Consider the following 27,896-nt stretch of genomic DNA (forward strand, 5'->3'; position numbering starts at 1 on the left):
CAACACATAAGTGGGACTTATATTATCGCGAAATAATTGCTGACATATTTCTTGAGATGAGTCTTCATCCCCAACAATAGCCTCTGAAACATGTATTTGATTATCATTTGTTGATTTATAGGATCCAAACGCTTGTCGGATAGCATTAAGGGCTACTATATTATCCTTATCCACTGCAACCACTTTTGTTAAAATTATATTATATATATTATAATAAATATATTTATCTTAAATTTTCAAATAAATAAATAAATAAAATATAAACTTAAAGCTCACACCCGCAGTGATATCTCTAGAAGAAACAGTTCTAAAATTATAAAAAATATTAATATAATTATAAACGAATTCTTCATTTTATTTTGCATTTTTACAACTAATTGTTTTATAATAATTTTATTTAATTTATTGTAAATCTTTCATATTTAGTTATAACTGTAAGTACTAATAATTTTAAGCTATTATAGGTTTATAACAGTTATACAGATAATATTTATAAATCAATAAAATTTACTCAATAAACCTAGACATTGACTTATTTATAATATAGAAGTTATATTTGATTGGTTATAAAGTTGTGACAAAAAGATATTTTTATAGATTTTTCGCAAAATAATTTATTTTATAAATTAATCGGTCGATCTGTAGCTACGGTTACTGTTTTGCTATTTATTTATCACTATTTGTCACTTACTGTATATTATAAATAAATTAAATGTTGTAACCAGAGATTTAACATATATATTGACAAATATTGAATATATTTTTAATGACATAAATTTTATAACTATTTTCAAATATATAAATTTGAACTGGCTAAATCTAAAACTAACACAATGCGTTACTATCATATATCAATAATAATCATTTATTTATATATTATTTTCAATATTTAATAAGTAATTTTAAGCTTTTTTAAAAATAATTTTATTTGTAATTAAGGCTTAAAATTGTCATTTTACAGTATATTTGGTAAACAATAAAGTTTTAAAGATTAACTGGATTAGTAAAATACGATTTATATATGAAAATTTTAACATTTTTATAATACAGTTTTTAAACAATTCAGTTAAAAAACTATTAACTATAAATACAATTAATTTGAGGAAATATTTGTGCGATAAAGTTAGCAATGTTTAAAAATATGTGCGTTTATTGGTATAAAACCATTATTGATATCCGAAATTGTTTTTATAGTTAGACTTAATCGGATCGTAACTAAAATAATTATAATTATCCTTTGAATTATAATTAGTGGTTTCTCTGTTTCCAAACACCGACGGCGCTCTCTTGCCATTTAAGGGTTGGTTGACATTACGGGCTCTGTTAGGATCGCCCCAACCGGCCGGTAATGCTCTACCGTCTTCTGCCTTAATGTTCGGATAATTGAATTGCAATTTAGCGGTATTTCTGTTATTGTTAGTCACCAAAGTGTTGGTAGTATTAATCCATGAGCTGTACAACGATCCCTGATTGACCTTTTGATAAAACAATTTCAATTTATCCCATTTTCCTAATTTTTGTTTTCCATTAAATTGAATGACACCGGCAGTCAATTTGATTTTTTTGTTGCTCTTAAACACTTCACCAAACAATGAGAACAAACCAAACAACAGACCGATTCCAAGTATGAAAAAGCAGCCAATCATGTGAGCCATTCCTATCTTCTTCACGTCTCCAGCCCTTACTTTTCATTCAAACCATTTGTTAGAAATTTAAATCATTTTTTATTAAATATATTTTTAAAAATAGCATTCAATCATACAATATATATATATATATTAATTACTAACCAACTAATGGATACAAACAATCATTGCCTTTCTCTTCAAACTTGTTATTCCACTGTAAGACTAGTCCTGTTTTAGCCATTCGTCCAACTCTTTTGTTTATCAATAATATTGTTAACATTATTATAATATATTATTAAATAACAGATAAAATAAATGAATTTAAAAGAAATAAAGATTTATTTTTACTCGAAATCAAGTCTTTCTTTAAATCCTTTTGGTTCTCCTTTTTTGATGATGAATGAGACGGAACTGGAGAAGACGGCATCCTTTCCGATCATTAATTCACATTTTTCTGTTCGATTAAATTCTTTAGTAATAAGATAGCGAACCTCAGAATCACTGGCGAGGAATACCAGTTCCCCGTTCTTTATTCTTTCATACATTTCTATGGTTCGGTTATCAAAAAATTGTATATTACTGGCTAACTGTTTGAGAGGTCCTGTTTTAGCCGTTTCAATCAACTCTTCCATAGCACCTCCCGTATCGGTACCCCATTTCATTGATCCACTATATGATAACAAGTCTTCAAGATTTTCAATCGGATGTATTATTTTAGGAAACGTTAACAAAGCGACTAAATTTCCACTATAAGTGGTGACCGTCACTATGACAAAGAGCCACCAAAATGTCACTAATATTCTTCCAGATATAGCCAATGGTAAGTGATCGCCTCCCTGTTGAACCATTGCTCCAAAACAATACCAAGCACAGTTAGATAATTTAAACAGACCCTTATTATCTCTCATATTATAATAATCATAGTATTTGCTCGATCTATGAACTATCCATAATAACGGACCCATTAGTACAACAGTAAATAATATACTGAGCCATGCCTTCAATCAACAAATTTAACATTAATAATAAATTATGATTTATTGATACTATAAGATATAGCATTACATCCCAAGTAAATGGTGTGAGGAATAAGTATTTGTGATCTTCACTTGTCTTTTGTAACATCATTGACATCTCTTCGTAATCAAAAGGAAATGTAAAATCTACGGCATCCATGCGGTCGACTGTCCTCCAGTAACCATTTGCACCAATTCGCACTTTACTACGGTTTACTTTATCAATCATCCCGGTCCATACGCCATTTTTCTTTCGACCCAAAGTGATAGACTTTTCCATATCTAATTTAATGGTAAAATTCATCCGTTTTCCCAATATTTTGATCATTTCATATGTTGTTCCCTCGACAGACTTTGGATCGTTTATATCCCGAATCTTTACTAATGGCGGTTGCTTTCAATATAATTCAATAATTATTATAATAGTCAACAATTTAATTCTTATATAAAGTTTCTGTGTATGTATGTATGTATGTGTGTATGTATGTATGTATGTGTGTGTGTGTGTGTGTGTGTGTGTGTGTGTGTGTGTGTGTGTGTGTGTGTGTGTGTGTGTGTGTGTGTGTTTGTTTGTGTGTTATAAATGAAAGTTGTAATACATGAACGATTCCGATTATAATCTCTAGATTCTTGAGATTTCCATCTGAATATCCCAATACCTTTCCCTCCTGAAGCATACCCTTAAATGGTGACCACAATCCTGTTCTCTCAACAATTATCTTGTATTGCGGGTTGTCTTCAATTTCAGTTAAGTCATCTTTGTTTTCATTTTCTGATCCGATTCTATGTTTGTAAAAAGATTGGACAACATATCGATCACAATTACCACAGAATTGAGACATTGATTTATTGGTTCCCATTTCCAACTTAATATAAATTATCATAAGTTATAACAATATAATGATATTATTAGTTGTCTTACTTTCATTTGAGAAATTAATCTGTTTTTACTCTGAGCTTTAACTTGTTTGGTATCATTGAAGTCATAAAATGGTAATTCAATGACCTTTTTGATGGCATTTTTCAAAGTATCAAAAGCTAACTTCATTTGACAGCCTTCTCTTAATTGATTACATTCACTATAAGGCGATACTTCTCTTCTAATAACAGTGACATCAGTGACACCCAATATATCTGACATACGTTTCCAGAAATCAGATGAATCGTCAATCGGTTCCGAGAGTACAACAATCCATTTTAAAGGATTATTCAGTAATGACCGCTCGTAAGCCAATGTAATAATCTCTTCAACTGTTTTACTGTTTCCTATAACAACAAAATATTGCAATGATTTGTCGTTTTCAATTAAATTTATTATTTGACTGCTATTGAAGTCTGTCATTAAATTAAGTTTTAATTTTTTGTCGTTTAATTCATTGTTTGTAATGCCATAAGTGGTAACAGTTGTCGCTTTAATGCCAACACCTGACACTTCTTTCAATCCTTTGTTTAAGTCGTCTAAAGTTTTTGTGTCTAAAATATTTGGCATAAAATTTTAAAATAATTATTACTGTATATAATATTATGCAATAGTATATATACTATCTTCTAGTAATCTTATAAAATGGACAATAAATAAAGAAAAAACCTAAAGTTTGATCGTGTATTATATTGATGTGATCCCAATCGCTTAGCATATCATATCTCATGTCAACCATCAGTGGTATGATATCATTGATCGATGACATCACTTAGTTATAAAAATACAATAAAAACAATAATTTGTATTATTTAATACTCTATTTCTAAGTTGTATTCACCTGGAAATCCAATGCCCTGGTCTGGTAGGGGACGCATACAGTTGTTCTCAATAATAGATAAAAGTAAAGTTTCGGGACAGTTGTCTCGTAATAATGAGTACAGTATTTTTGTTTTTGAACATTTCACAGCACTTATAATAACCATTAAGTTTTTACCTTAATTTTTAATATGTATACAGGTATTAGAAATTTGTCGTAAAAAGTATTTTAAATAATATTTTGTTTTATTTTATTTGAGAGAAATTCATAGTTTTAATAATATGAATAATTATTTTTAAACAAATAAAATGTTAATAAATAAAATAAAACTAATATAAGATGAAGAAATCAGATATAATAATATGATATAATAAATAAACGAAAAAATTTCTTCTGAGATTATTAATTAAGTTTAACATAATTTTAGTAATATTTAGCTCATATTAAATATTTATATTACTATTTACATTTACAATAACTTTTCAAAAAAAAAACATTAAAATTTCAGAAAATATCATAACATAAATGTTAAAAATGTTTGAAAAATTTCTGAAAGTTCAAAATGACAGAAGAAAAGGAAATAATATTTGTATTGATTTAACATTTTAATGCCTGTATTATGAGAAATACTGGAAGTTATACATTATTTAAATAATTTTGATAATTTGGTTAATAATTTATTTATACATTAATTAATATAATTAGAATATTTATAACTACTTATTGATATCACTTATTCATATGTTATTGTATTTCTTTTATTAGATTAATGACATTCAATAAAGATTATAGTAATACATACATAATGTAATAATTTATGATATATAAATAATAATTATATTAAGTGTCAAAATTATTTTGTTGTCTTATCTGTGTTAATCTCAAACTCAAAAACTAGTATTTTGTGTTAAAATTTTCAAAAATAATACTAATTGTAATAATAAGAAAATAACTTACAAATTGTTGGATCGTTTTCGACATCATTTTCAAAGTCAGTAAAGTCTGAAATAATTTGTGTCTCAATTGTTACGTTATGGACAAGTTGTTGGCGAAAATCATTAATTAAGTCACTAATGGTTTCATTATTAATAGCCTTTAGAGTAGCACTATTATAGTCCAATAGTAGACCTATAATATTCAGTTTATTAAAATGTAATTAATAAGAGTTACATTACATTAATATTTAGTTAATAAGATTAATAAGTTATATAAAACTTAAAACGAACCCAATCTTAGTGTTTGTGGCGTTGAGTTTAAGCAATAGAAAAGTTGTTGAAAATATAATATAAAAATAACTAAATTGAATTGTGATCTCATCTTATCTATAGATAATGTACCCTGGACATAATGTGCCACTTTCTCACTTAATTAATTTTCATCAAAATTATTTTACAATAAATTTATAATAAGTTTTCTAAAGTTGTCTTAAAGCCCTTGAAATACATTAAACACTTGTAGACTACTATATGTAATTGAGTAAAGTATAGCCGTATATATAATTTGATCTAAACATACACTTACAACACTGACATTCATATAAATAATCCATAAACACATATATTATGGTTCATATCGTATAAGTTATGTGAAGAAATCAATAAATATTTGTGTGAAAATGTTTGTAATATTTTATTTTTTTTCTAATAAATTAATTATCATTTAATAAGTTTGTTGTTATGCCAACATAAATGAAATCATTCATCACAACAATCTTAAGGTAAGCACTGATAGATACATATCTATTAATAAAACAAATTTTTAGAATATATGGTTTAACACATATTATTGTATTGATTTTTAATAAAGTTATGACATTATATTGATTTATAAATACTACATTATATAGCTATTTTAAATCATATTAAAAAAATATTTAATATTTAAAGAATAGCATAAATATATTTTTTTTGTCGATATAAACTAAAAAGATAGAAATATTATGATTTTATTTTTAAAAATAATAGATTTATTATTTGGTTAAATATTAATTAATTAGTTTTTTTATTATTTCAATTATAACATTAATTATAAATGAATAAATAGTTTTATATATAAATCTTAGTCCCCATAGTTTGACCAAATTCTCTCTTCAGTCGACCCTTTAATTTGATTTGTTTGACAGCTCTTATCCATAAAGCAACCGACTATTCATATAAAAAATGTTATAATTAAATATTTATTAATTTCTTTATATAATCTTATGATTTACCTGAAGTACAACACGTCGAGTCCAGAGCACAGATACCTTTTCCGTTAGCACATACCTTACCCTCATTAAAACAGGGACGAGGAGTATAATCTTCAGTAAAGCAAACGGCAGTATACTTATTATTAATATGACACCCAATCGATGCACCACAACATATGGATGGACCAAAACAACGGCCCACTCCTGACGGTCCACAACGAGTACACTGATATCCAATTCAAGTGTTAATAAACTATATTTTATTTTTTCTCGCAAATCTTAAGAACAACTTTTTTTTATTACAAATTAATTGCTAAAAATCATCGGCAAAATTGTCAATCGAAACATAAATCGAAAATAAAAGTTATTATATATATATATATATATATATAATAACTTTTATATTTTATACAAATTATTAAAAATTAGTTAGTTGTCTATTTATAGTATACCTATATAGTATATGTAAGTGTTACATATGTATGTATTAATAATTTGGCTTAAATTAAATAATCATTTTTAGTTTTTGTTGCTGTTATAAAACAATAAATTTGTGAATTACCTCATAATTTAAGTACAATATAGTAAATTAGCAAATTACAGTTTATATTCAATAAATATGAATATTTTAAATACTAAAATTGGAAAAATCTAAATAATTTTAAGTTTTTTACACAATTATTTTGAAAAATGTCTGAAATCTTTAGAAGAAAACCTTAATTTCTATAGTATTTTACATTAGATTTTCACTTATATTAATATCTGTAATAAATCTAATTAAACAATACTTACTTGTCTTTTGGGACTTTCCGGTGCCAGAGATCGTTTACCACCGGGAGGACAGTTAGTTATAAAGCAAGCATATGTTATGGCCAACGACACTATAAATAAACTAACAATTGTAAGAATTTTTTGTAAATTCATTTTTATTAGTTTTCTTAACAAAATTTTATTTTATTTATAACAAACCAAATAACAGAATAATCTTAGAAATGCTTCATTTGATGATAAACTTAGTTTATATACTCATCTAAACGGATCAGTTATGCATAAACTGATCCACTTCTCAATCTTTATTCATCTAATCGTTAAGTATTATTTGATTGATGTCTATATTATCACCATTTGGTATTCACAAAAGATTAGTTGTAATGTGAATAATAGCACAAATAAAACAATTTCTCATTTTTGTGTTATATCTCACATTATATCAGTCAAACAGTATATATTGTGTGTCTATAAATATTTTTATGGTATTTATGTACTAAAAATAAAATATATTATCGATGATATGAAGCCCACACAATAGTGAACTCAGTTTATTTTAATAAATTATTTTTAAATATTATTTAAAATAAGTAATAAATATAATTAATATATATATTATAAATAAAAAGCTCTTTATATAAAGTTTTTTTTCATTTAAATTTATTTTCGTTTACAGATAAATCAAGAAATGGAATTATAGATGAATCGGATGTCATTTCTTGTAGAGAAACTCTTCTTTTGAATTGATTGTCGACATGTCTTTGTCTGAGAATAGATTTTTGGCTTAACTTAAGATCACTAGTTCCTGAAGTGACCGTAAACTTGATAGCTGTTCCATCATTAATATCAAGACTATTGAGACTAACAGTACTGTTTGAGAATATCATCGAAGACTCGAGTGTTTCCTGCATTATGGCTGCCTGTTGTGTGATGTCCGCCAAACTGGACCGAGTGCTCGGACTCGGAGTGTGTGGCGTACTCTTTGCGTGAGGAGAGACAGCACTGGGAATGTCTTCACAACTATTATGACGACTAGCAGGAAGACTAGTATATTGTCGGGAAAGAGCACCCACTTTGTCGTCTATTGTCTTTCGATGTGCTTCTATGAGATCACATGCCTGTCCTAATAATACTATATTGACAACCAATTTGAAACTCACTAAACTATTAAATTTTTATTGATATATAATTAAATTTAATATTACGTTAGTTTAAAATTTTTAATAATATATTACCACAGATATGATACAAAAAGGCAAACCAAACCATACCAACAGTTCAAGTGAAAAGATCCGCTCATTATTCTAATGACTAACACTCCCAAAGGTAAAGGAATAAAACCCATTCTTCGAGATATAAGATCCGAATGATCTGAAAATGCCTATAATTTCGTTTTTAAATAACTTTATTATAAATTAATTAATTAATTTCTTAAACTTACACTTTTTAATTTACTGGACGCCAAATCATAAGCTAAACTAATAGCATATTCTTCGTAGACTTCAAACGAAATTTCATTAAAACGCGTAACGAATGCGTGTTTAAACCAATCGACAAATATTTCGGCAATAAATACAAGCAAACAATCGGGAAATAAAATCCAAAATTGTTTTTCACTCCAATTATATTCTTTCATTGTTTGTATGATAACTACAATTAATAAAATAATATAATGAAAGCGTTCCCTAACATCACTACAAGACATCTGAAAAAGATTTGTCTTTTCAAACTTCTTGAATACCATTCCTTTAAGTTCAACAAACTTTATTAATATAATAAAAATAATAATTAATAATATTATAAAAAATATTGTGAATTATAGTAACTTTAAAATAAATAATTACATTATTAGACATCATGACTGTAAGCAATGCTTTATTTTTTGAATTGATGGCTACATTCAAAGTGGTGGCCTGTAGTAGCACAAGTAGACTATGCATGACTTAATAAATTAATAATCAATTAATGCATTAATAATTAGTGTCAATAATTATTATATAATATATGGACTGACAAACGTAAGCTATTGCCATAAAGAGATGAGGTATGACTCCGAGATGTTCCCTCTTTTTGCCTCTCGGCTCATTGGCTGTCCAGAACAGGGCATCTAAGATGTCCTGACCAAATGACGACAACAACTTGTCGGCAACCTATCAATTAATCTTATATTACTATCATTTCAATATTTATAATAAAATCTATCATTTTCATCAATAATACTATTTGAAAATCAATATTTTTAACGAAAATTAGTTTTAAAAATTCAGATTAAATTCTGTTAAAATTAAAGTATTATTGATAATAGCTAAACTTTAAAAAAATATAATAGTGTAATACTACCTGTATAATTTACTCTAATATTTATTTTTCTATCAAAACATTATTTTTTATTTTCACTAAAACTTTAATCGTATTTAAAAATAACTTATTTTAATCTAATAGACAATTTCTGGTTGGTAATACAAATAATTATATTTTTATCGATTATTTATTTTAAATAACTATATACATGTATATTGCTTTTAGCAAATTTGAAAATTTAATTATAATGCATTTTTGCCAAACAATTATAAGGCATTTTCATTAATATTACTATTTAATTGATAGATCGGCTCAAGATAAACATTTAAAAAAATAATAGTACTTGAATAACAACAAAACAAATAATTATTTAAATCATTATTCAATTTCTATGACTAAAATCTGAGTAAATTTTATTTATTATTTATTAACAATTTTTAATTTTGCTTATATTTTAATTATAAAATGCCCTCAATATCATTAAATAATAAATTATTCTTAAAATAATCTAAAAATATAAGTTTTGACTAAATTCTGACTTTTTTTAAAAATTAAATTTAAAAAACACTTATTTTCTATTAATTAAGTGTAAGTTTGGTTCATTAATAAGTAAAATTTATTTAGCAATTCATTTGAAACAAAATAATAAATACTATAATTATAAGCCATATAAAGAGTACATACAATAACTAATAAAATTTATTTTAATGATCTATATATGGAAACCAGATCTTAATTTTTTCAATCAGATATGCAACTAATTTGAGAGTTAGATAACATTGAATTTAAAATATCAGTTTAAATATGTAAACTGTATGTACGCTTTGCAAATTAAAATCATTTAGGGGTGAGAGACAAATATATAAAACCCACAAATAATTTAAACAAAGATTTCATTTTCTAATTAAAATTAATTTTCAATATCAAGGTTTTGTATAATATTATTAAATTAATAAAATAAATAAATTATTTAATACCTCTAACATATTGAAGAAAATGTAGAGTTTGATAACTGATTGGCTTTTAATAATGTGGTAAAGCATTGAAGTGTCGATATAACTCATGAGGAATACACCACTCAATACAATAACACCTTTCATAAGATCACAGATTTCTGACGGTTCTAATCCTTCCAATGGTTTCAATGGACCCGTCATTTGCCACGACTGACCGTTCAGTAAACTAAGTTAACAAACATTATATAATAATATAATACAAAACATATTATCAATCAATTCATACCAAAACCATTTGTTGAAAGATCTTGTAATTAGAAACCAAAGCGAAAGTGCAAACCGTATGGGAAGTAGAGTGAAGACAAACAGAAAGGCGTCCACACATTGAAAGAATCCGTAACACAGAAACTGTTCATCAAATCAAATGTTAGTATTAAGTGATAAAAGATTTTTGACTCAAGAATTACTTTTTCCAATTGCAAGGGAATCCTTAAGAAGATATAGAACTTCTCTCTTCTTTCTTCATATCTTTGTTCGTCATTTTCGAGGACATAGTTTCGTCTTAATTCACTTCTTAAGTAATCAAATAGATATCCAAATTCTAAGATAACAAAAACAAGACATTAGTTCATCAATCAGTTGTTGACAATGTAGTCATCATATACTGACTGAACGGTACATCTTTGCTATTGTTCTGAGTTTTTATAACTTTATTATTCATTTGAAGATAATTTGTGTCATTATTTAAGTCATTATTTATAAGTTTTCTGTCAGTCATTGGTATGTCATTTGGTCTCTTGTCATCACAACCTAAGACATTGTGAACGGCATTCCTCAGCAGTTCATTGTTGGTAACATTAATAACAATGTTTTCTTTGTCTTCACCGATGTCTTCATGTGGTATCAAATGTGATATATTATCCATAATTGATGTCAAAACTCAAGTCTATAGTCAACGTAATCACAGATATATATAGAGTATTGTATTTAATATTATTTAATGTAAACATTGAATGCTTTAAATCACTGAATATTTTGTCATTTGTTTGTATTATTGCTATTCATTGATAATAGAGGTCTGTATTATACAGTATTAGTGTATTGTCTAAAATATACAGTAATATTAAGTTTAATACAGTATTTATTGCATATTATTATACTTTATTTATTATAGATTTATCTTTAATTGTTAATTATTTATATACTTATTAATTGTTTGTTTTTAATCACAATTAACTACAAAATAGCTTTAAATACTATAAAAATGTGTTTACAATGAATGCAATGCAAATGTTTATTAAAATTAGTAAACAACATTATAGTGATTAAAATGTTGTAAAAATATCATTAACTAATTATATAATAAGTTATTTTAACAAAATTGTAATTTATATTACTAATATATCTTTTCTTATTTAAATTAAAATCATTAACAATAAATCATTTATTTAATAATACAATCGAAAATTGTGTAAAATAACAATAGAGTTAATAAATAACACATAAATTATAATAAATGCTTTGTTGAATATATTAAATATTAAATATTTGCTTAATTAACAAAATAGTTTACAAACAAAACCGTTTAATTTTAATTAAATTGCATTATTTTTATAAATAATACAAATATTTTTTCATTTATATTATATAATATTAAATATTTGGTTATTTGTTAGCAATTCACACGAAATTTAAGTTTTTAAAGAGATTTGGGTCAGAATAATGTGTACTGAATTTGAAGTCAATAGTTGTGAGAACTTTACTTTTGTGGCCATCAGTCACATCACATCATATTTATTATTAAAGTTATAATATTTTTATAATAAGTTAAATATCTTAATAAAAAAATTCTATTCTTATATTTTACAGAAAATATTATATTTTTATATTAAGACATTTGAGAAACAGTTGACACATAAATACTATATTTTTATTTATACAGCGATTAACTTAATTATTAAGTTTAATAAACTCTTGTGTGTTGATTAAAATAAAACTTATGTGATATTAATACTATATTAACATCATTTTAGATTATAATATACTAGACATGTTGTATAATAAGTAAAACATTACATAATACATGTTTTTATTAAACTTTCAAATAATAATAATAAATATGAGTGCATGACTTAAATTTTTACGCAATCAACGCAATTTAAATAACACCGTATTATAACATTATTAATTTAAGTCATGTTAAACAATATTTAATATACAGTTCTAAATGTTTATATGTTTTTATGTTTATATCAATTTTTAGATTTGTTTGCAAAATTCATTTAATTTAAATTTAAGAATTTATCACTAATTATTTGAAACTATAACATAATGTGGGGATTCTCTACTTTTTATTGATTTAATTCATATATTAATAGTAATAATTAATTAATTATTAATAATTTTATAAATTAATATATATAAATTTCAAACAAATATATTTTGTAGAATTATTAGAATTATTATAGAATTATTTTTTGTATCACATGTAATAACTTTATAAAAATGTCAATTATATTGTAGAAATAATTTAAGTTTAAATACATTAATTATTTTTATATTTCCATTAAAATTACATAGTTTTTTAAAATGAAGAAATGTTTTTTAAAAATACTAAGTTTTAAATTTCAATACATTTTATTTTTTCTTAAAACTAGTTTTTATAATGTAATCTACTTTTTAATTGTAATTTGAAATTTATGATTTACTCCTAATTTATTCAATATATATTACAATATACTATATAATATTGTATATTAATTTAAATGCTTTTTTGAAGGAAATAATATTTTAGCAAATTTATATTTATTGAGAGAAAAATGACACTATTTAACTTTACATTAAATAACTTATTGCAAAATATTATTTCATGTACTCATTTACTTATAATTACAATTATGATGCTATTTGAGTATACAATTATGAGAAAAAATTTAAATCTAATTGTATCAAATAAATTTTATAATACTTATTATATTGTAATATTATATAATAAAACTGAAAAAATAACTTATTATTTTTTGAATAATAATATACTCAATTGTAAAAATTATAATTTTATTAAATTATAATATATTGTAATTTATATTCAATAATTCATTTTATAACAAACATTTAAATTGCCAGAAAATAGACACACCTTTTATGTAATGTATTGTTTAATCAGAATTTTATTATTTCATAGGAAATACATATCCGATGTGATGACAAATGAAGCATTTGTTTTACTGTTCAATAAATTTTTGTATTAAATTAACCCAAATTGTTGTGTGAAAACTATGTTTTATTGTGTTATTTATTCAATTCAAATATAGCAATAAAATTTAGATTTAAATAATAAAAAGCATTATTTTTGTTGTTAAGAACTAATGCCAAAACTTCCTTCAAAGGACATTGTGATCAAGTGGTCAAATGATCACATCCTTCAATGGCTTTACAAAGTATTTTAATATATATTATAATATAATTGGATAATTGGTTATTAGATAAAACTAATAATACTTGAAATAAAAAAATATAATTAAATTAATTAATTAAAATGATAAATATGAAAATGTTATTTGAAATGTAGGAGGATTTACACGATTGCATTGAAGCCTTCAAAACTAGAAAAATAACGGGCGATAAGTTTCTGGTAAGACATCAATGCAATTATTTTTTTAAAATTTTTACATTCAATTATTAATTCAGTCTCAAGGATAGCAATTTAGGATTTAAATCATTTATTTTTTATAAATTTTTTTATTATTATTATCTGATATATACAATAATATTATTGTCTTAATTGATGCCATAGCGGCACAATTAATAGGTTTGTTTAGATATTAACTTAAAACTAATCAATTGATATGTTAGACACAAATGTGTTTAAATTGAATGCCTTTAGGCAAACATATACAATATTTACAGTATTATATATATCATAGTAGACAACCAGTGACTCATTGAATCTCATTTCCTATTTCAGGATTTGAGCGATGATTTGGTCATTACATTCAGTGAACTCAAAATTATTAGAAGAAGGTAAGCACCGGTAGGCCTACCAATTGGTCTATTAATTTATTTAAGATATTAATTAGTACTTTAAAAATATATTATTTAAATGACATTACACTATACTTTGAATAATTATTTCCAATAAAAGTTTTTACTTTAAAATTTATATAATTTAGACTTTATTGGTTTTTTATGATTTATATTACAAACAATAGTACACTGAATACTTGGTTTAGTTTGAAACTAAAAACTACATTAGATATTATGATGTCATTATAACAAACAATTGACTTTTAATTTTCACATTTTGGAAATTACTCTATAATTTATATTTAATTTGATTTTTTATTTGTAATTCTTAATGAATTATAAAACTTTGAATTTATTTTTAAATTATTATTTAATATATTATAAAGCAGTACAATTGCAAAATAATATGTTGCTATAAATTATGCTTTATTTATACTTAATTATACAAAACATTAATGTTATATAAATATTAATGTAATGTTTTATACTTTATGTTATATAAATGTAAGACAAATTATGAAATAAAGGTAATTCACATAAATTTAGATAAAATATTTTTTAATTTAGGAAATATTTGCATAAAAGTATTGATAAAATATTTTAATTGCATTCAATTTGTTTGAATTAATACAGTATTAATACATATATTGTATTTACGGAATTAGTTTCAAATCTACAGATAAATGAATTATAAGTATTACCAACTGATACGACATCATAAACTTAATCTTATAATTATATACGAAATTAAATATACATTTATATACAGTATACGTATTACGTATGTGTGTAATACTGTATATGTGTGAACAATTTTAATAATTTACAAATATTTATATACATTATAAATACAATATTACATACTGTATATACATTCTGTAGTATACAGTATAATACAGGTATACATTTGGATATAATTTATTTGACTGTATTTAATGAAATATACTTTTAATGAAACGACGTATTTATGAACTATAACTTAAATATAGTATTTTATGATAACTTATATCATACATAAAATGTGGTAATAATAATGAATACCAAGTTTAATGACTCGGTTAATGATTTTACAGTTATGATTTAATTATTCATTAACATTATATCTAAATATAATATTTAAACATATTAGGTTTTGACGTAACAACAATAAATATAATATTATTATTTTAGTTTAACTATTAGTTTAACGTTAATTTGTTGCTAAATTTTTGTTAATACTATGCTCTCATTTAAATGGATATTTATTTATGTCTTACAAGTTTATAAATTATAATTATAAATACAGTCCATATTATATAATACAAACTATACTAACAGTGCAAAGAAAGTATAGTTAATTACAGACAAAACACTTAATTTATTAAACATTTAGACAATAGAGTAAAACAAAAGTGGAGCACAAGTTTCATAACCAGAACCCACTTCAATGGGACGGCCCTATCATTACATAAATTTATGTTTTTATAACAAAAGTTATGAAAAAGTTTGATTTACTTGAGATATGAGTTATAAAAATATATTAATATAACATATCGAGTGATTTCTTTTAACTGAACCCAATAATAGTTAACTACAATATAATGTTATATATTTGTTTGGCATTCAGGTTACACATCAATGCAATGATTATAATATAGACAGAGATGTTGTATCGATATTACGGCAAATGTGGTTATAATGAAAAAACGAGTACAAGTTATACAACAATTGATAGAGTATTGACTATAGCATAATGTAGTGTCGGACAGTCAGATAGAGAGCTAAAAAAGTTTTTAAAGTAAAGTTACCTTAAATTTAGTTGAATTGAAAACACATCATTGAAAACCACTTTTTCTTAGCCAGTAAGGCGAGTATAAAGTACTGTATATACAGTACAACATAGGCATATAAGAGAGGGTCATATGCTTTCCCCTACCCGTGCAACTCAATGTAAGTACATTTTGCAAACAAACTACACATTCCTAACACTTATTCCACGTTTTAGTTTAGTTTAGCCATAAGTTTAGTAAAGTTGGGTAAAGTTTGAACACTCAATCAACTATAGCTTACATATTGTGTTGTGAATTGTGTGCTTTGAAAATAACTTTTAGCCAAACTTTTACTATTAAGTGAGTCTAACTCTGTCTGTTCCCTTATAGTCTGTCAGTTTCTCCTACAACTGGCCTAACATAACCATACAAAACATATAATATAAATATTATATACAATATGTGTTCCTTATGTTTTAACAACAATTTATTAATCTTGAAGTGCAAGTCATGTAAATTTTAATATTTGCCAAACAGTCTAAAGCTTTTAAGTTAAAGTGTATTCCCATTTATTTTTTGAAAATATAGTCGTTTTTTGAATAAAAATTACAAATTATTTCCTCATTCACCCATCAAAATCTCATTTTGTTTTTATTGTATTAACAAATATTATTTAAACACAATTTTTGTCAATACCTGTACATTTATAAACATAGGTGTATTATTTATAATTATAACAATAAGTGATATGTTTTTGTGATGGTATGAAGTAACCATCGCTATAATTATCATTAAATATCACATAATAATAGTTATGCTGTAATGAAAACGTTTCTCCAGATGTGCCGCTTATCACATATTTTAACAGTCATTCACTAACTATTCAATGGATTCCTATCTTATGTTTAGTTTAGTTTACATCTCAAGTCTGCTCTCATTATATATCAGTCAAAAAGTTTTCTAAAGTATTACAACAAAAGTAATTTTTTTATTCAATCAATATTCAACTCATACAGTGTTTGTGTTTATTATTAATAATTTATATTAAGTTTTGACACTTTATATTTGTTATATAACAACACTGTTACCACATTTTCCTTAACAATGAATAAATTTTTTAAATGAATGTTATTATTGTTAACTTTATCAAACATAACAATCATTAACAACATTAAGTATATACTGTACATGAATTAAATGTTTGAACTATTGCTTAACTTAATATAATGAATAACTTATGTCAACAACGATAAACTTTTATACTATTGAATTGACATTAATTTTAATAGATATTAGCAATTAAATGTTGTGAAACCAAATAGTTATAAATGTATAGCTATTATATTTAGCTATATATATAATAATGGATACAAAGAGATTATCTCAGTTATCCCTTTCCAATCTCAACCAACACATCGACTCCATTAAGACTGCCGGCTGGCCGTCCATTAAAGTATTCAGAAGGTATGCTTACTTTTTCTGCAAACTTCCTATTAGTTAACATTTTTTATATTTTATAACAATAAATAAGTTTTAAGTTTAGTTTATCGGCAGATGAATTCTCATTATTACATTTTATTTAATTATTTACTTAAGATATATTGTAAGTTTAAATACTCATATTATATAATATTTGCTTTATTAATAATAGAAATTGACTAAATATGCAATTAGATAGGTCAATTTAGTTAAGTTTGTCTATCATTATAATGATATGCATTGCATTGTATACGATATTATTTTATATAGTTTTATATTATCTATTATTACATTTGTTAATACAGTATAATACCATAAATCAAGAATTGGTATAATCAGTTAATTATGATTTACATAAAGTATATTTTATGACATCAGCTAATGTTTTGCATTAATTAACATAATATATAAGATACTATAAATACATGTTTTTTATATACAAACAATGTTTTTTAAAATATTATTTTGTAATATTAATAAATATAAATAAATATATTGTTGATTTGATTTTAATAACAAAATAATATGAATTTATTTGATAACGTCTTATCATTTATACTATAAGTTATTTCAATTATAATGAAATTGACTTTTAAACTATACTGTTATGTTAGTATACAGTATGTCATAATAAAACCATAAAATATAAATACTGTTTATCTAAAACTATAAACATTAAGTTATAATAACTCTTAAATAAAAGACATATTTTTCACTATAAATTATATACAGGTATAATTCATAGTAAATAAAAAATATAAATTAAATATAAAGCTAAATAACAATATTAGAGTTATATTTGAATTATACAAAAAACCACTTGAATTGTTTTGAATGAATACTGAAAATACTGTATTTTTACTTTAGTTGAGTTAAAATGTTTTCAATGAAATTATAATTTTTAGTTATTTTATCATATTATAAAACTCTATTATGTGGGCGACTTATAACTTATAAGTTATAACTGGTTCTCAATAAATTTCAAACTTTATTTCAACATTTTTTAAATATTAGTCGAGGACTATGCCTTATACTAAAATAAAGTTCATAAAAGTTAATGACTTAACAAGTAATATAACAAATCTGTTATTTGTGGTTAAGATTTACTTAAATAAATTAAATGAAATAAAAGTAATTAATTTAAACATTTATTTTGATTAATTTTACCAAAAATATTTCAATTATTAATAATTTAACCACAATAAAATATATAAATAAATAATAAAACAAAGTTTCAACAATTATGGATATATCCGTTATTTGTATGTAAATATAATTAATGTATTGTAAATATTGTTATACTTGAAAATTGTATATACTGTACAATAATATAAAGTCTCCCAATGTTAATGAATAGTATCCGTTTTTGTTAATAATTTAACATAATATATGTTTAGTTAATATTCATTTAGATTTTTATGTATACACTTAATTTGGTTATTACTAATTTTAATATTCAGTATATACATTATATATAGTAAAAAGCGATTATTATGTTATTGCTAAACAAAATACTGATTGTAATACTATATAATAAATTGATAGTAAAACGTTTATTAGAAGAAATACACGCTTAAAGTCATTGAACCATATGATAAGTTTTTTATTATTAATAAGTTATTTATTTTTGCATTCAAAGCAAATATTTATTTGATTTTAAACAAGAATTAATTGAAATGCTTTGACTAATTAATATTTGATATTATATTTGATATTATATTTGCAGACAAATAGTCAAATGCATTAATGAATGTAAAACTCAAGCAAATAATGCAAAGAAATTGGTTGAAAATATTAAAGATCACAAACACAGAGCAGTCAATCGCACAGGTATTTGACTTTATATTAATGAATTATTTTTAGAGTTTAATCAATTATTTGCTTTTAAATGATTGACAAAAAGTAGATGAAGAAGACGACGATGATGTTGGCTGGGGTTCAGACTTTGATGACGATTCAGATGAAAATGACGATTTGAACGATCAACAGATCAACGATAAGTCTAAAACTTGTATTTCTGATAATAATGTAAAAGAAATGAATGAAGACTTGCTTTATGAACCGGTTAGTGATTATATGAGCAATGGATCCCTTACTGCACTTAATTGTCATGAACTTCGGACTACCAGTGCTTTAAATATTGATTGTAATATCAATACAAAACAAACCAATGGCACTGGTATTAGACAGTCTGTGATTTGCAATACAATCAGTCAATCTATGCCATCAATTAATACAATTAATGACACTAATGATAATAAACCAAAAATCAATAGCACTGTAAACTCATTATCTTCAGTGCCGTCACCCAAACCCAGTCCTAGACTTCTGCCAAAACCTGCTACCATTAAACCAGAAGTACCTAAAAATAAGCCCCAAATGTGAGTCATTGTTTTGTTAATGTCTTTAAATAAAAACAATAATTAATTAAAAATATTTAATTAAAAGAATTCCCAGAAAACCTGTAAATAATAACTTAAAGTCGACTTCAAATATGCCGATAAAAAGGCCGCCATCAGAGCCACCGCCGCCTCCACTGCCAAAGTCTCCGCCACCGATGTCTCCCATTAATGTTCCATCAGATCTGCAATATATGTTGACAAAAGATACTAAGTATTTAATAACGACTTCAAATGGATATCCAGACAACTATGAAGCAGTTGTATTGCCTTTGACTGAAGATGAATATCTATCACCCATTCCTTTAGATATAACTTCCCGTAAGAGCTCGTCATCAACTATATCATCGCTCAGAGATGATGTTTCATCTATTGGTTCGTATAAATCACATTCTTCTCAAAGTCATAGCAATGTTATAACTGAAGAAAATTACGAGCCATTCATCGAAACTATAAAAACTAATGATATTAACGACAATGAAATGACAATTAAAGATGAAAACTATGAAATTGTTAATGAAAATCAATTTATCAATAATCCGATATTACCTGTTAGTCAAAGACCACTATTACCTAAAGTAAAGGAATCGTCTATTATGACCAACAAATCAAAACTAGGAATTCCCGACGTTTTTCCTAATCTTCTGAATAGAAGTACAAAAGACAAAAAGTGGTCGAAAGAGTCTAAATCTCTTGAAAATGATATTAATATCGAAGATAACAATAATAACAGCAATTCAGTCAATTCATTAGGTAATTATAAAATTATATCTTTAATATTGTTTTCTTATTTTATCAAATTTATCATTAAATTAATGAAAATATTTCTATAACACACTAAATTGCAAATAAAATTAAAAAATTATTTTAACTAAAATTCAAAATTATTATATTTAATATGAAATATTAGGTTATTAAATTATTATAAATTTGAGTTGAATTATATGTAATAGTACTGTATTTATTGCAATGATAAGCATTTGTTAACAATATTATTATGGTTACAGATAAACACTAGTTTCGATTAATTTAAAAATCGAAAGCTTGAAAATACTGTTTTATTTTGTGATTATCTATAATTTAGATTTAAATTTTGTAAATTATTTACTAATATTAAAACTACTTTTATTACTTAATCATAAATCAGAATTGAAATTTTAATAACAATAACAATAATAACAATAATTGATTTTAAAAGCTTTAAAAATTGTTTTAGATTTTAATGTTGAAAATGACATAAACTTTTAAATTGATTTAAATTATTGAATATTATTTATGACATACGGTATAATTTGCCTAAAAATCTATTAAAATACATGAGCTCTTTAAGTCATATAATTTATGATTCATTAGTGAAGTGTAAAATGTATGACAAATTTTTACCTATATTTGCACTGATTTATAGTTTATAAGTAAGTTTTTTTAAAACAATTTTTTAAAAATAATAATGACATCGTAATTATGATACATAGTTTTTTATTGTTATAAAAAAATTATCAATTTATTTTATGATTTATTAATTTATAATGTTAACTTGAGTATTAAAAGAGATTCATTATTTAGATAACTGTTATAAAATTTAATTGTGTGTAATATTTTTTTTTATCTAAATAAGCTATTGATTAAAAAAATTAGCATTTAAAAAATATTTAATGCCACCACTTATTATAATGTTTGACCAATAAATTAAAAATGAGTTAAACCTAAAATATTTAATTGAAAAAATACTTGTTTTTTTAAATAAGTTGTTTTAGAGGCATATCTGCCCTCTGGTCTTCATTGTCTCGTATGATATGTGTTACTAAATTTAGGACATAAATTGAGGTTTTAATTCATATTATAAAATATTTACTTTTAAATAAAAATTTAATTATGTAAAAGAAAATTAATTGAATGTCAAAATATACTCTACATATAAATACTATACATAATATTATACTATCGGTAATTTAAAACGATTAACAGCTTATAACTAATATAATAGATGGCATATAAAAAAGTATAATTGAAAAAATTTTTAAAAATTAAATATTGTAAAAATTAATGTTTTGTCATGGTTAGTTTATTAGTTTAGAATAAATTTTAAAAATATTAAAATAATATATTTTGTATTATTTTTAAAAGTTGCAATTTTATATCATACTAAAATATAACTTATATATAATAGTAAATTTTAAATTATAAGAACTAATTATGTATATTGATATTTTTAAAATTATTAGTTATATTTGTTTTTTAAATGTAGTTTATTTGATAGTTAAATTATATTTTTATCAAATAAAAAACATATTTCAAAGTAATATTAAGGAGTTGTATACTAATGTGATAATCACTTGTTTAAGGATTTTACTAAAAATATAATATTTGCTTATTTTTTATCGACAATAGTTTAAGATATGTTTAAACATTATTAAACATTAAAATATTTAACAAAAACTATATTACAAAGTTTATATTATTTATATCATGTGAAAGCAATTTGTTATATTTAATATAAATAGTTTTATTATATGATAAAAATAATATTTGTTAACATCTATTATATTTTATTATAATATAATATTTATTTTGCTATTAAATATTATTGAGAGCAAAATATATTTTGATGGAATAATGGATATTGAATATAATTAGTAAAAATGTATCTTATTGTTAAATTTTTTTTATAATTATTTTAAAACTAGTGTATACATGTATAACAATGTATATTTGTAAAATTGATAAAAATAAAATTTATAACAATAGTTTTCTAGCCTTAATTATTATTTTTACCAACACTTAAATAAAGCACAAAATTTATTTTTAATCTAAACATATATTACCTGTAAATAGAAAACAAAATATTATTACATTTATTGTAATATATTAATAAATATATATTATTAATAGTTTATATTTATTATAACTATGCTATATATTATAGTAATTTTGAAAAATAACTTTATAAATTAACTATTATACTTTAATAATAATTTTATGTTAAATAGTATATTTAAAATAATTTATATTATTATAATAATAGTTTAGAAAAACTGATATTTTTATATTTAATTTTGAATTTTTAATATTTTTAAATATTTTTTATTGATTTATATTTAGTTATTATGTCTAACTACTTAATGTATTTAATTTTTATATAATTTATACATTGATACTATGTTTTTGATTATTAATATTAATTAAAAAATAAGATTTTTTGGTCATATCTTTTGATGGATTTATGTACTCTTTAAATGAGATATTCTTTAAAATACATCATAAAAGTGTGGAAATAAAATTATTTCAAATTAAAATATATACCTAATTATAAATTTATTAGTCTATTTTTATTTTGTTTATTTTAATGATTTAGTTATACCATTATTATAACTTATTTTATGATTTTTAGGTATATCGAGTCGTCCTCTGCCTCCACTGCCATCAGTTCCATCACAAGTGGTATCACAACCATCGTCTCAATTACATTCATTTGCTAGCAATGAATCTCTCCATAACTATGAATGGTTTTTGACGGTCGAGAGGGAAGACGCCGAGGCTTTGTTGATGACACAGGAGGAGGACGGGGCGTATTTGGTTAGGGAAAGCAAGAGAGCCGGCAAAAGCAATCCATACACACTTACTATCTTTCATAACGGACGGGTATTTCATTTAAATATCCGTAAAAGACCTGACAGTCTCTATGCTTTAGGCAAAGAAAAATCAAGAGAAAAGGTTTGTTTATTAATTATAATTATTTGTTTTTATAAATTATTAAAATCTATTAAAATGATTATTATATAACAGACATTCAAAACAGTGGCCGATTTAGTCTCATATCACACAACAGAACCTATTCTTTTGACAACAAGAGGTATGATTTTGTGATAAATTTATTATTTAATTATTAATTAAAATTATCTCTTATAAACATTTAGGTACTCCGGCAGGAAAAACGAGATTAATAGTAACGCCATCGACTTCTTTGTGCTAATTATAACAAACAGATTATAATCACTAACTGCTTATTATTTGTCTAATTAAAGCTCAACGACTAGTCAAACAATATAATTATGATTTTTGTTATTTATTTCTTTATCTTTATCTAACATTTATATATTTTTATTTAATTATAAATGTTAATTAACTAACTTTTGTTAAATTTAGTTTAATATATTTTTTAATATTTTATTATAAAATTATTGATGCATGAGTACTTAATTAAAATAATTAATTTCAATAAATGATACTTAAAATGTATTATTAAATTAAAGTAATTCATCATTATACTGCTAATGATATGTTTTAAGTAAATAATAGCTTCAAAGCTATAATTTATTTTTATTCAAATAATTAATTAAATTGTTTGAATATTGCATTTACAAGAGTGATAATAATTATTTAAAAATTAGGATTACTAATAGGTATCACATGTATGATAAAAAAAAGTGGCTAAAGTGTGGGATCAATAAAATATATGTTTAAATAGTTATACTATTAATGACCTGAAGTGTAGGCATTAGCGCACTTGCATTGCATTACATTCACTGTTTTATGTTATATCTAATCGACTGAATAACTATTTTTGCAGTGAAATAGTGAATCTGTTGATAGAAACAACAGAAAGAGAGAAAAGGAGGATATTTTGCTTCAATTGTTTGACATAAGTCATGAATGAGTTGCCATTCAGAGGAAAGGCCTGTTGGCAAATATCTGACACAACTAACAGTTCTCTACATGTCATACAATCATTGACTGTTGAGGAATGTATTAAAGCAACGATTGTATTGTTGATAACAATAGCTGTAATAGTGTTGAATACTTTAATGATTGTCGTACTTCACAGTAAAAACTATTCCCGATATTTAAGAGATTTACCAAAAATTTTGATGACATCGCTATCATTGACCGACTTAGCCGTCGGAATACTGGTCACACCAATCAGTTTGATATCAATTGTCAAACAGTGTTGGCCGTGGAGTCCAACGGTGTGTGCAATTGAAGCCCTACTCATTGCCGCACTCTTTCACGAATCAACACTTTCTTTACTATGTATTGCTATCGATAGATATATTTGTATCATTCATCCACTTAGATATCACACACTTATGACTAAAAAGGTATCACTTTTTCACATTTATTATAATTACTAATAAAACTAATTATAATAATATTTATTAATTATTAGCTTATTATGTTTTTATAGTTTAATATATATGTGGTACTGTACTTATATCATTTTTAGCACTATCTTATATACTTTAAGTTAAATATATAAAATAAAATTACCGCAATAGCAATAAATTTATCATTTAAATAAAATAATCTATTTAATATAAATACAAGATATAAATACTGTCTAATCAGTTTATATATAGGAAATATTAATTATTATAAATACTATAAATTACTAAAAAATAATGAATAATTAATTAAAAATATAGTTAATGTAAGTATTTAGTTTTTACTTTTTACTTTATAATATTTATTATATGATAGTGTGGTAACTACTAAAACTTACATTAACTTACAAATTATATAATGACCTAGTGCATTGTTTTTTATTTTTTCTATTTTATTTATTATTTTATAATATAACTATTAATATTTTGCTAAAAATGCAATTTTTTGTTATTTTTATAAGATATCTTCAACTTAGTAATTATATTCAGTACTATAGTTGTGTTCAATATTTTTATTATTTTTAATGTATTTTAATCAATAAATAATTGCTGATAATATAAGATTATGACAAATAAAAGAATATTTTTTATAATAACACAAACATTTGGTTTTTTCCACACATTTCATACTATTAAATAACAAGTAATAATGTATAGAAAATATAATGTTATATGTTTTACACTTGAATTTTCATTGTTGTCAAACTGATATCCCATGAAATTTTATTGCCATTATATTAATATACTGTATATTTAAACAAATGAAGGAACAATTATTTTATTAATATTTTGCAATTTAAAATAAACAATTAAATATTGTAATGAGTAGATTTTATCATTACTGTTATAACTATAATATATCCTATTTCTATACCGTTTCAATATTATTTTAATAGCATTGCCATTTATATCTGGAAAGTGTTGATTATTTAGAGGTTTCATGAGAATTTTTGGGGTGAGTTACTCGCTTCACTTTCCATGCAATGATTTCACGTAAACCACTGGAATGGCCGCCACTATTGGCACAGTACTCCTGTAGTGGTTTAGGTTGTCTTAATTGTACATTGGGCACAATATTAGCTTTTACTACACAATTATTAATACAATCTATGTCTGATTGATCGTAAATTAAGACATTACTACTTTGCGGACCAATTATATAAAAGGTATTATCTCTGGTCCTGAGATTATTTAATTCAATTTGACCTTTACTATCAAACGAAACACTATTCAATGTTAAGACAGACTCATTGTTTTGAGAGTTAAGACTCGAAGTCTGTACCACTCGGGTCTGGTCAGAAGCTCTGAGACCAGTAAAAACTATTTTACTAGTTTGGTCACTCACTACACGTGACACAACTATAGTATACTGAAGACAGGACGATACAGTGTTATCAGCATCCATACAATGGCTGGCTAGCCGCAACACTTGCGCTAAAACAAACAAAAACCGACATTACTCAATGACAACAAATGTCTTGTCGCAATTAGAAACTGGTAACTAAAACATAACGATTGACTAACTGGTCGGGCCCTACCAATAATTGCCAACGAGAGAAGCCTCAAAGCCTCCCTCTAACCAAAACATGCAACTCAATACCCAATCTACTAGTAAGACTGAGTCTAATGGTCAGTACCATCACTCGGTACTACCGTCGGTAAAACAGGCGTATAGTCTATTCAAATACCCACTATAGGATAAGTAATGCTATACCCGTTGACCAACCCTGTGGCCAAACTATAAATCAGAATCCTCTGACTCTGATGACATAACCAGGGGATCGTCACAAGCAATCTCTGGGGGAATCTAACCCATCTATGTCTCTCCAGCCGTGCCTACCCGGCACTAAATAAAGGCGTTTAAACACTAGTTAAACCCTACCCGACACTCGTCGGTGAAATGTGATATCACCCGAAACCTGTGTTACGGTGACTATCACTGGACTACTAATCTGTACTGTATATCATAACAATAGACAACAAAATTACACTCAACTAACATACATAGACAAGGACTATATTAGACAAAATTGTATGTGTGGTGGCGTCAATGATAAGGCGCTCATTAACTACAGCAAGCGGTGTCGCGTACACAACCGCCGCCGCATCGGTCAACGAATGCATCGCCGGAGAGTCACCAATCACATAAATTAACATAAATCTATACAAACACATCATACACTCAAGTACGATAAAGACAATACATGACCGACAGATTGCCGACAGTATTACATAATTATCGTAACATTTCTATTATCTCACATACGGTATTCAGTTAAATTTGGTCAGACATAACTATGTCGTCTCTGGGGTCAATTGACATCACCTATAGGTTTTTGGCCGTGATATTGTAAGAACAGTGCATATGTAACAACAATAAACTATTAGGTGTCCAAATATTTATTTATACCGGGTCAGTCAATCCCGAAGGTGACTATAGACTCATAAAGTTAAGGCAAACCTTAACTATACTCTCGGATCACTATTGA

General features: G+C 24.4%; 5 protein-coding genes across 5 annotated transcripts; 2 read left to right on the forward strand and 3 right to left on the reverse strand.

Moving 5' to 3' along the window:
* Window positions 1-44: 44 nt before the first annotated feature.
* On the reverse strand, window positions 45-3,638 carry LOC128956789 (ionotropic receptor 93a-like; the record flags this gene model as incomplete). Its single annotated transcript, XM_054302505.1, has 8 exons — window positions 3,567-3,638; window positions 3,244-3,510; window positions 2,694-3,038; window positions 1,977-2,626; window positions 1,791-1,879; window positions 1,273-1,684; window positions 279-307; window positions 45-182 (listed from the first exon to the last, which is right to left on the reverse strand). Coding segments are annotated over exons 1-8 (1,936 nt in total), but the record flags the coding sequence as incomplete, so codon positions are not given.
* A 2,803-nt stretch (window positions 3,639-6,441) lies between these two features.
* Window positions 6,442-7,513, reverse strand: LOC128956662 (oxytocin-neurophysin 1-like). The gene is made up of 3 exons (XM_054302377.1): window positions 7,364-7,513; window positions 6,593-6,797; window positions 6,442-6,527 (listed from the first exon to the last, which is right to left on the reverse strand). Exons 1-3 carry the CDS (start codon window positions 7,493-7,495, stop codon window positions 6,442-6,444), a joined length of 423 nt encoding a protein of 140 aa, XP_054158352.1. The 5' UTR covers window positions 7,496-7,513.
* Window positions 7,514-7,989: 476 nt separating this feature from the next.
* Window positions 7,990-11,605, reverse strand: LOC128956663 (transmembrane anterior posterior transformation protein 1 homolog). Its single transcript, XM_054302378.1, has 9 exons — window positions 11,266-11,605; window positions 11,064-11,197; window positions 10,883-11,004; window positions 10,618-10,822; window positions 9,354-9,489; window positions 9,184-9,281; window positions 8,781-9,101; window positions 8,575-8,720; window positions 7,990-8,503 (listed from the first exon to the last, which is right to left on the reverse strand). The coding sequence occupies exons 1-9, from the start codon at window positions 11,519-11,521 to the stop codon at window positions 7,990-7,992; spliced, it is 1,932 nt and encodes a 643-aa protein (XP_054158353.1). The 5' UTR covers window positions 11,522-11,605.
* Window positions 11,606-13,964: 2,359 nt separating this feature from the next.
* LOC128956664 (lymphocyte cytosolic protein 2-like) lies at window positions 13,965-24,346 on the forward strand. The gene is made up of 9 exons (XM_054302379.1): window positions 13,965-14,036; window positions 14,168-14,230; window positions 14,564-14,619; window positions 19,576-19,679; window positions 19,753-20,230; window positions 20,298-21,001; window positions 23,637-23,959; window positions 24,032-24,098; window positions 24,163-24,346. Exons 1-9 carry the CDS (start codon window positions 13,965-13,967, stop codon window positions 24,216-24,218), a joined length of 1,923 nt encoding a protein of 640 aa, XP_054158354.1. The 3' UTR covers window positions 24,219-24,346.
* Window positions 24,347-24,894: 548 nt separating this feature from the next.
* Window positions 24,895-25,377, forward strand: LOC128956665 (histamine H2 receptor-like). Its single transcript, XM_054302380.1, has one exon. It carries the CDS (start codon window positions 24,895-24,897, stop codon window positions 25,375-25,377), a length of 483 nt encoding a protein of 160 aa, XP_054158355.1.
* Window positions 25,378-27,896: the final 2,519 nt, after the last annotated feature.

This window comes from Oppia nitens, unplaced genomic scaffold, assembly GCF_028296485.1.
Source record: "Oppia nitens isolate AA-2021 unplaced genomic scaffold, nextdenovo-longstitch-racon4-pilon3 scaffold32_pilon_pilon_pilon, whole genome shotgun sequence".
Lineage (NCBI taxonomy): Eukaryota > Metazoa > Arthropoda > Arachnida > Sarcoptiformes > Oppiidae > Oppia > Oppia nitens.

Bases quoted from the DNA above. Each gene is read 5' to 3' on its own strand.
- LOC128956662 (XM_054302377.1), bottom strand. From the start codon at position 7,495: ATGAATTTACAAAAAATTCTTACAATTGTTAGTTTATTTATAGTGTCG. The intron at 6,798-7,363 runs GTAAGTATTGTT...ATTGGATATCAG, and splicing joins CGGAAAGTCCCAAAAGACAA to TGTACTCGTTGTGGACCGTC. The intron at 6,528-6,592 runs GTAAATCATAAG...TTATATGAATAG, and splicing joins CTCGACGTGTTGTACTTCAG to TCGGTTGCTTTATGGATAAG.
- LOC128956664 (XM_054302379.1), top strand. From the start codon at position 13,965: ATGCCAAAACTTCCTTCAAAGGACATTGTGATCAAGTGGTCAAATGAT. The intron at 19,680-19,752 runs GTATTTGACTTT...ATTGACAAAAAG, and splicing joins CAGAGCAGTCAATCGCACAG to TAGATGAAGAAGACGACGAT. The intron at 24,099-24,162 runs GTATGATTTTGT...ATAAACATTTAG, and splicing joins TATTCTTTTGACAACAAGAG to GTACTCCGGCAGGAAAAACG.
- LOC128956663 (XM_054302378.1), bottom strand. From the start codon at position 11,521: ATGGATAATATATCACATTTGATACCACATGAAGACATCGGTGAAGAC. The intron at 9,282-9,353 runs GTCAGTCCATAT...TAATTTATTAAG, and splicing joins TATGGCAATAGCTTACGTTT to TCATGCATAGTCTACTTGTG. The intron at 8,721-8,780 runs GTAAGTTTAAGA...ACGAAATTATAG, and splicing joins CGTCCAGTAAATTAAAAAGT to GCATTTTCAGATCATTCGGA.
- LOC128956665 (XM_054302380.1), top strand. From the start codon at position 24,895: ATGAATGAGTTGCCATTCAGAGGAAAGGCCTGTTGGCAAATATCTGAC.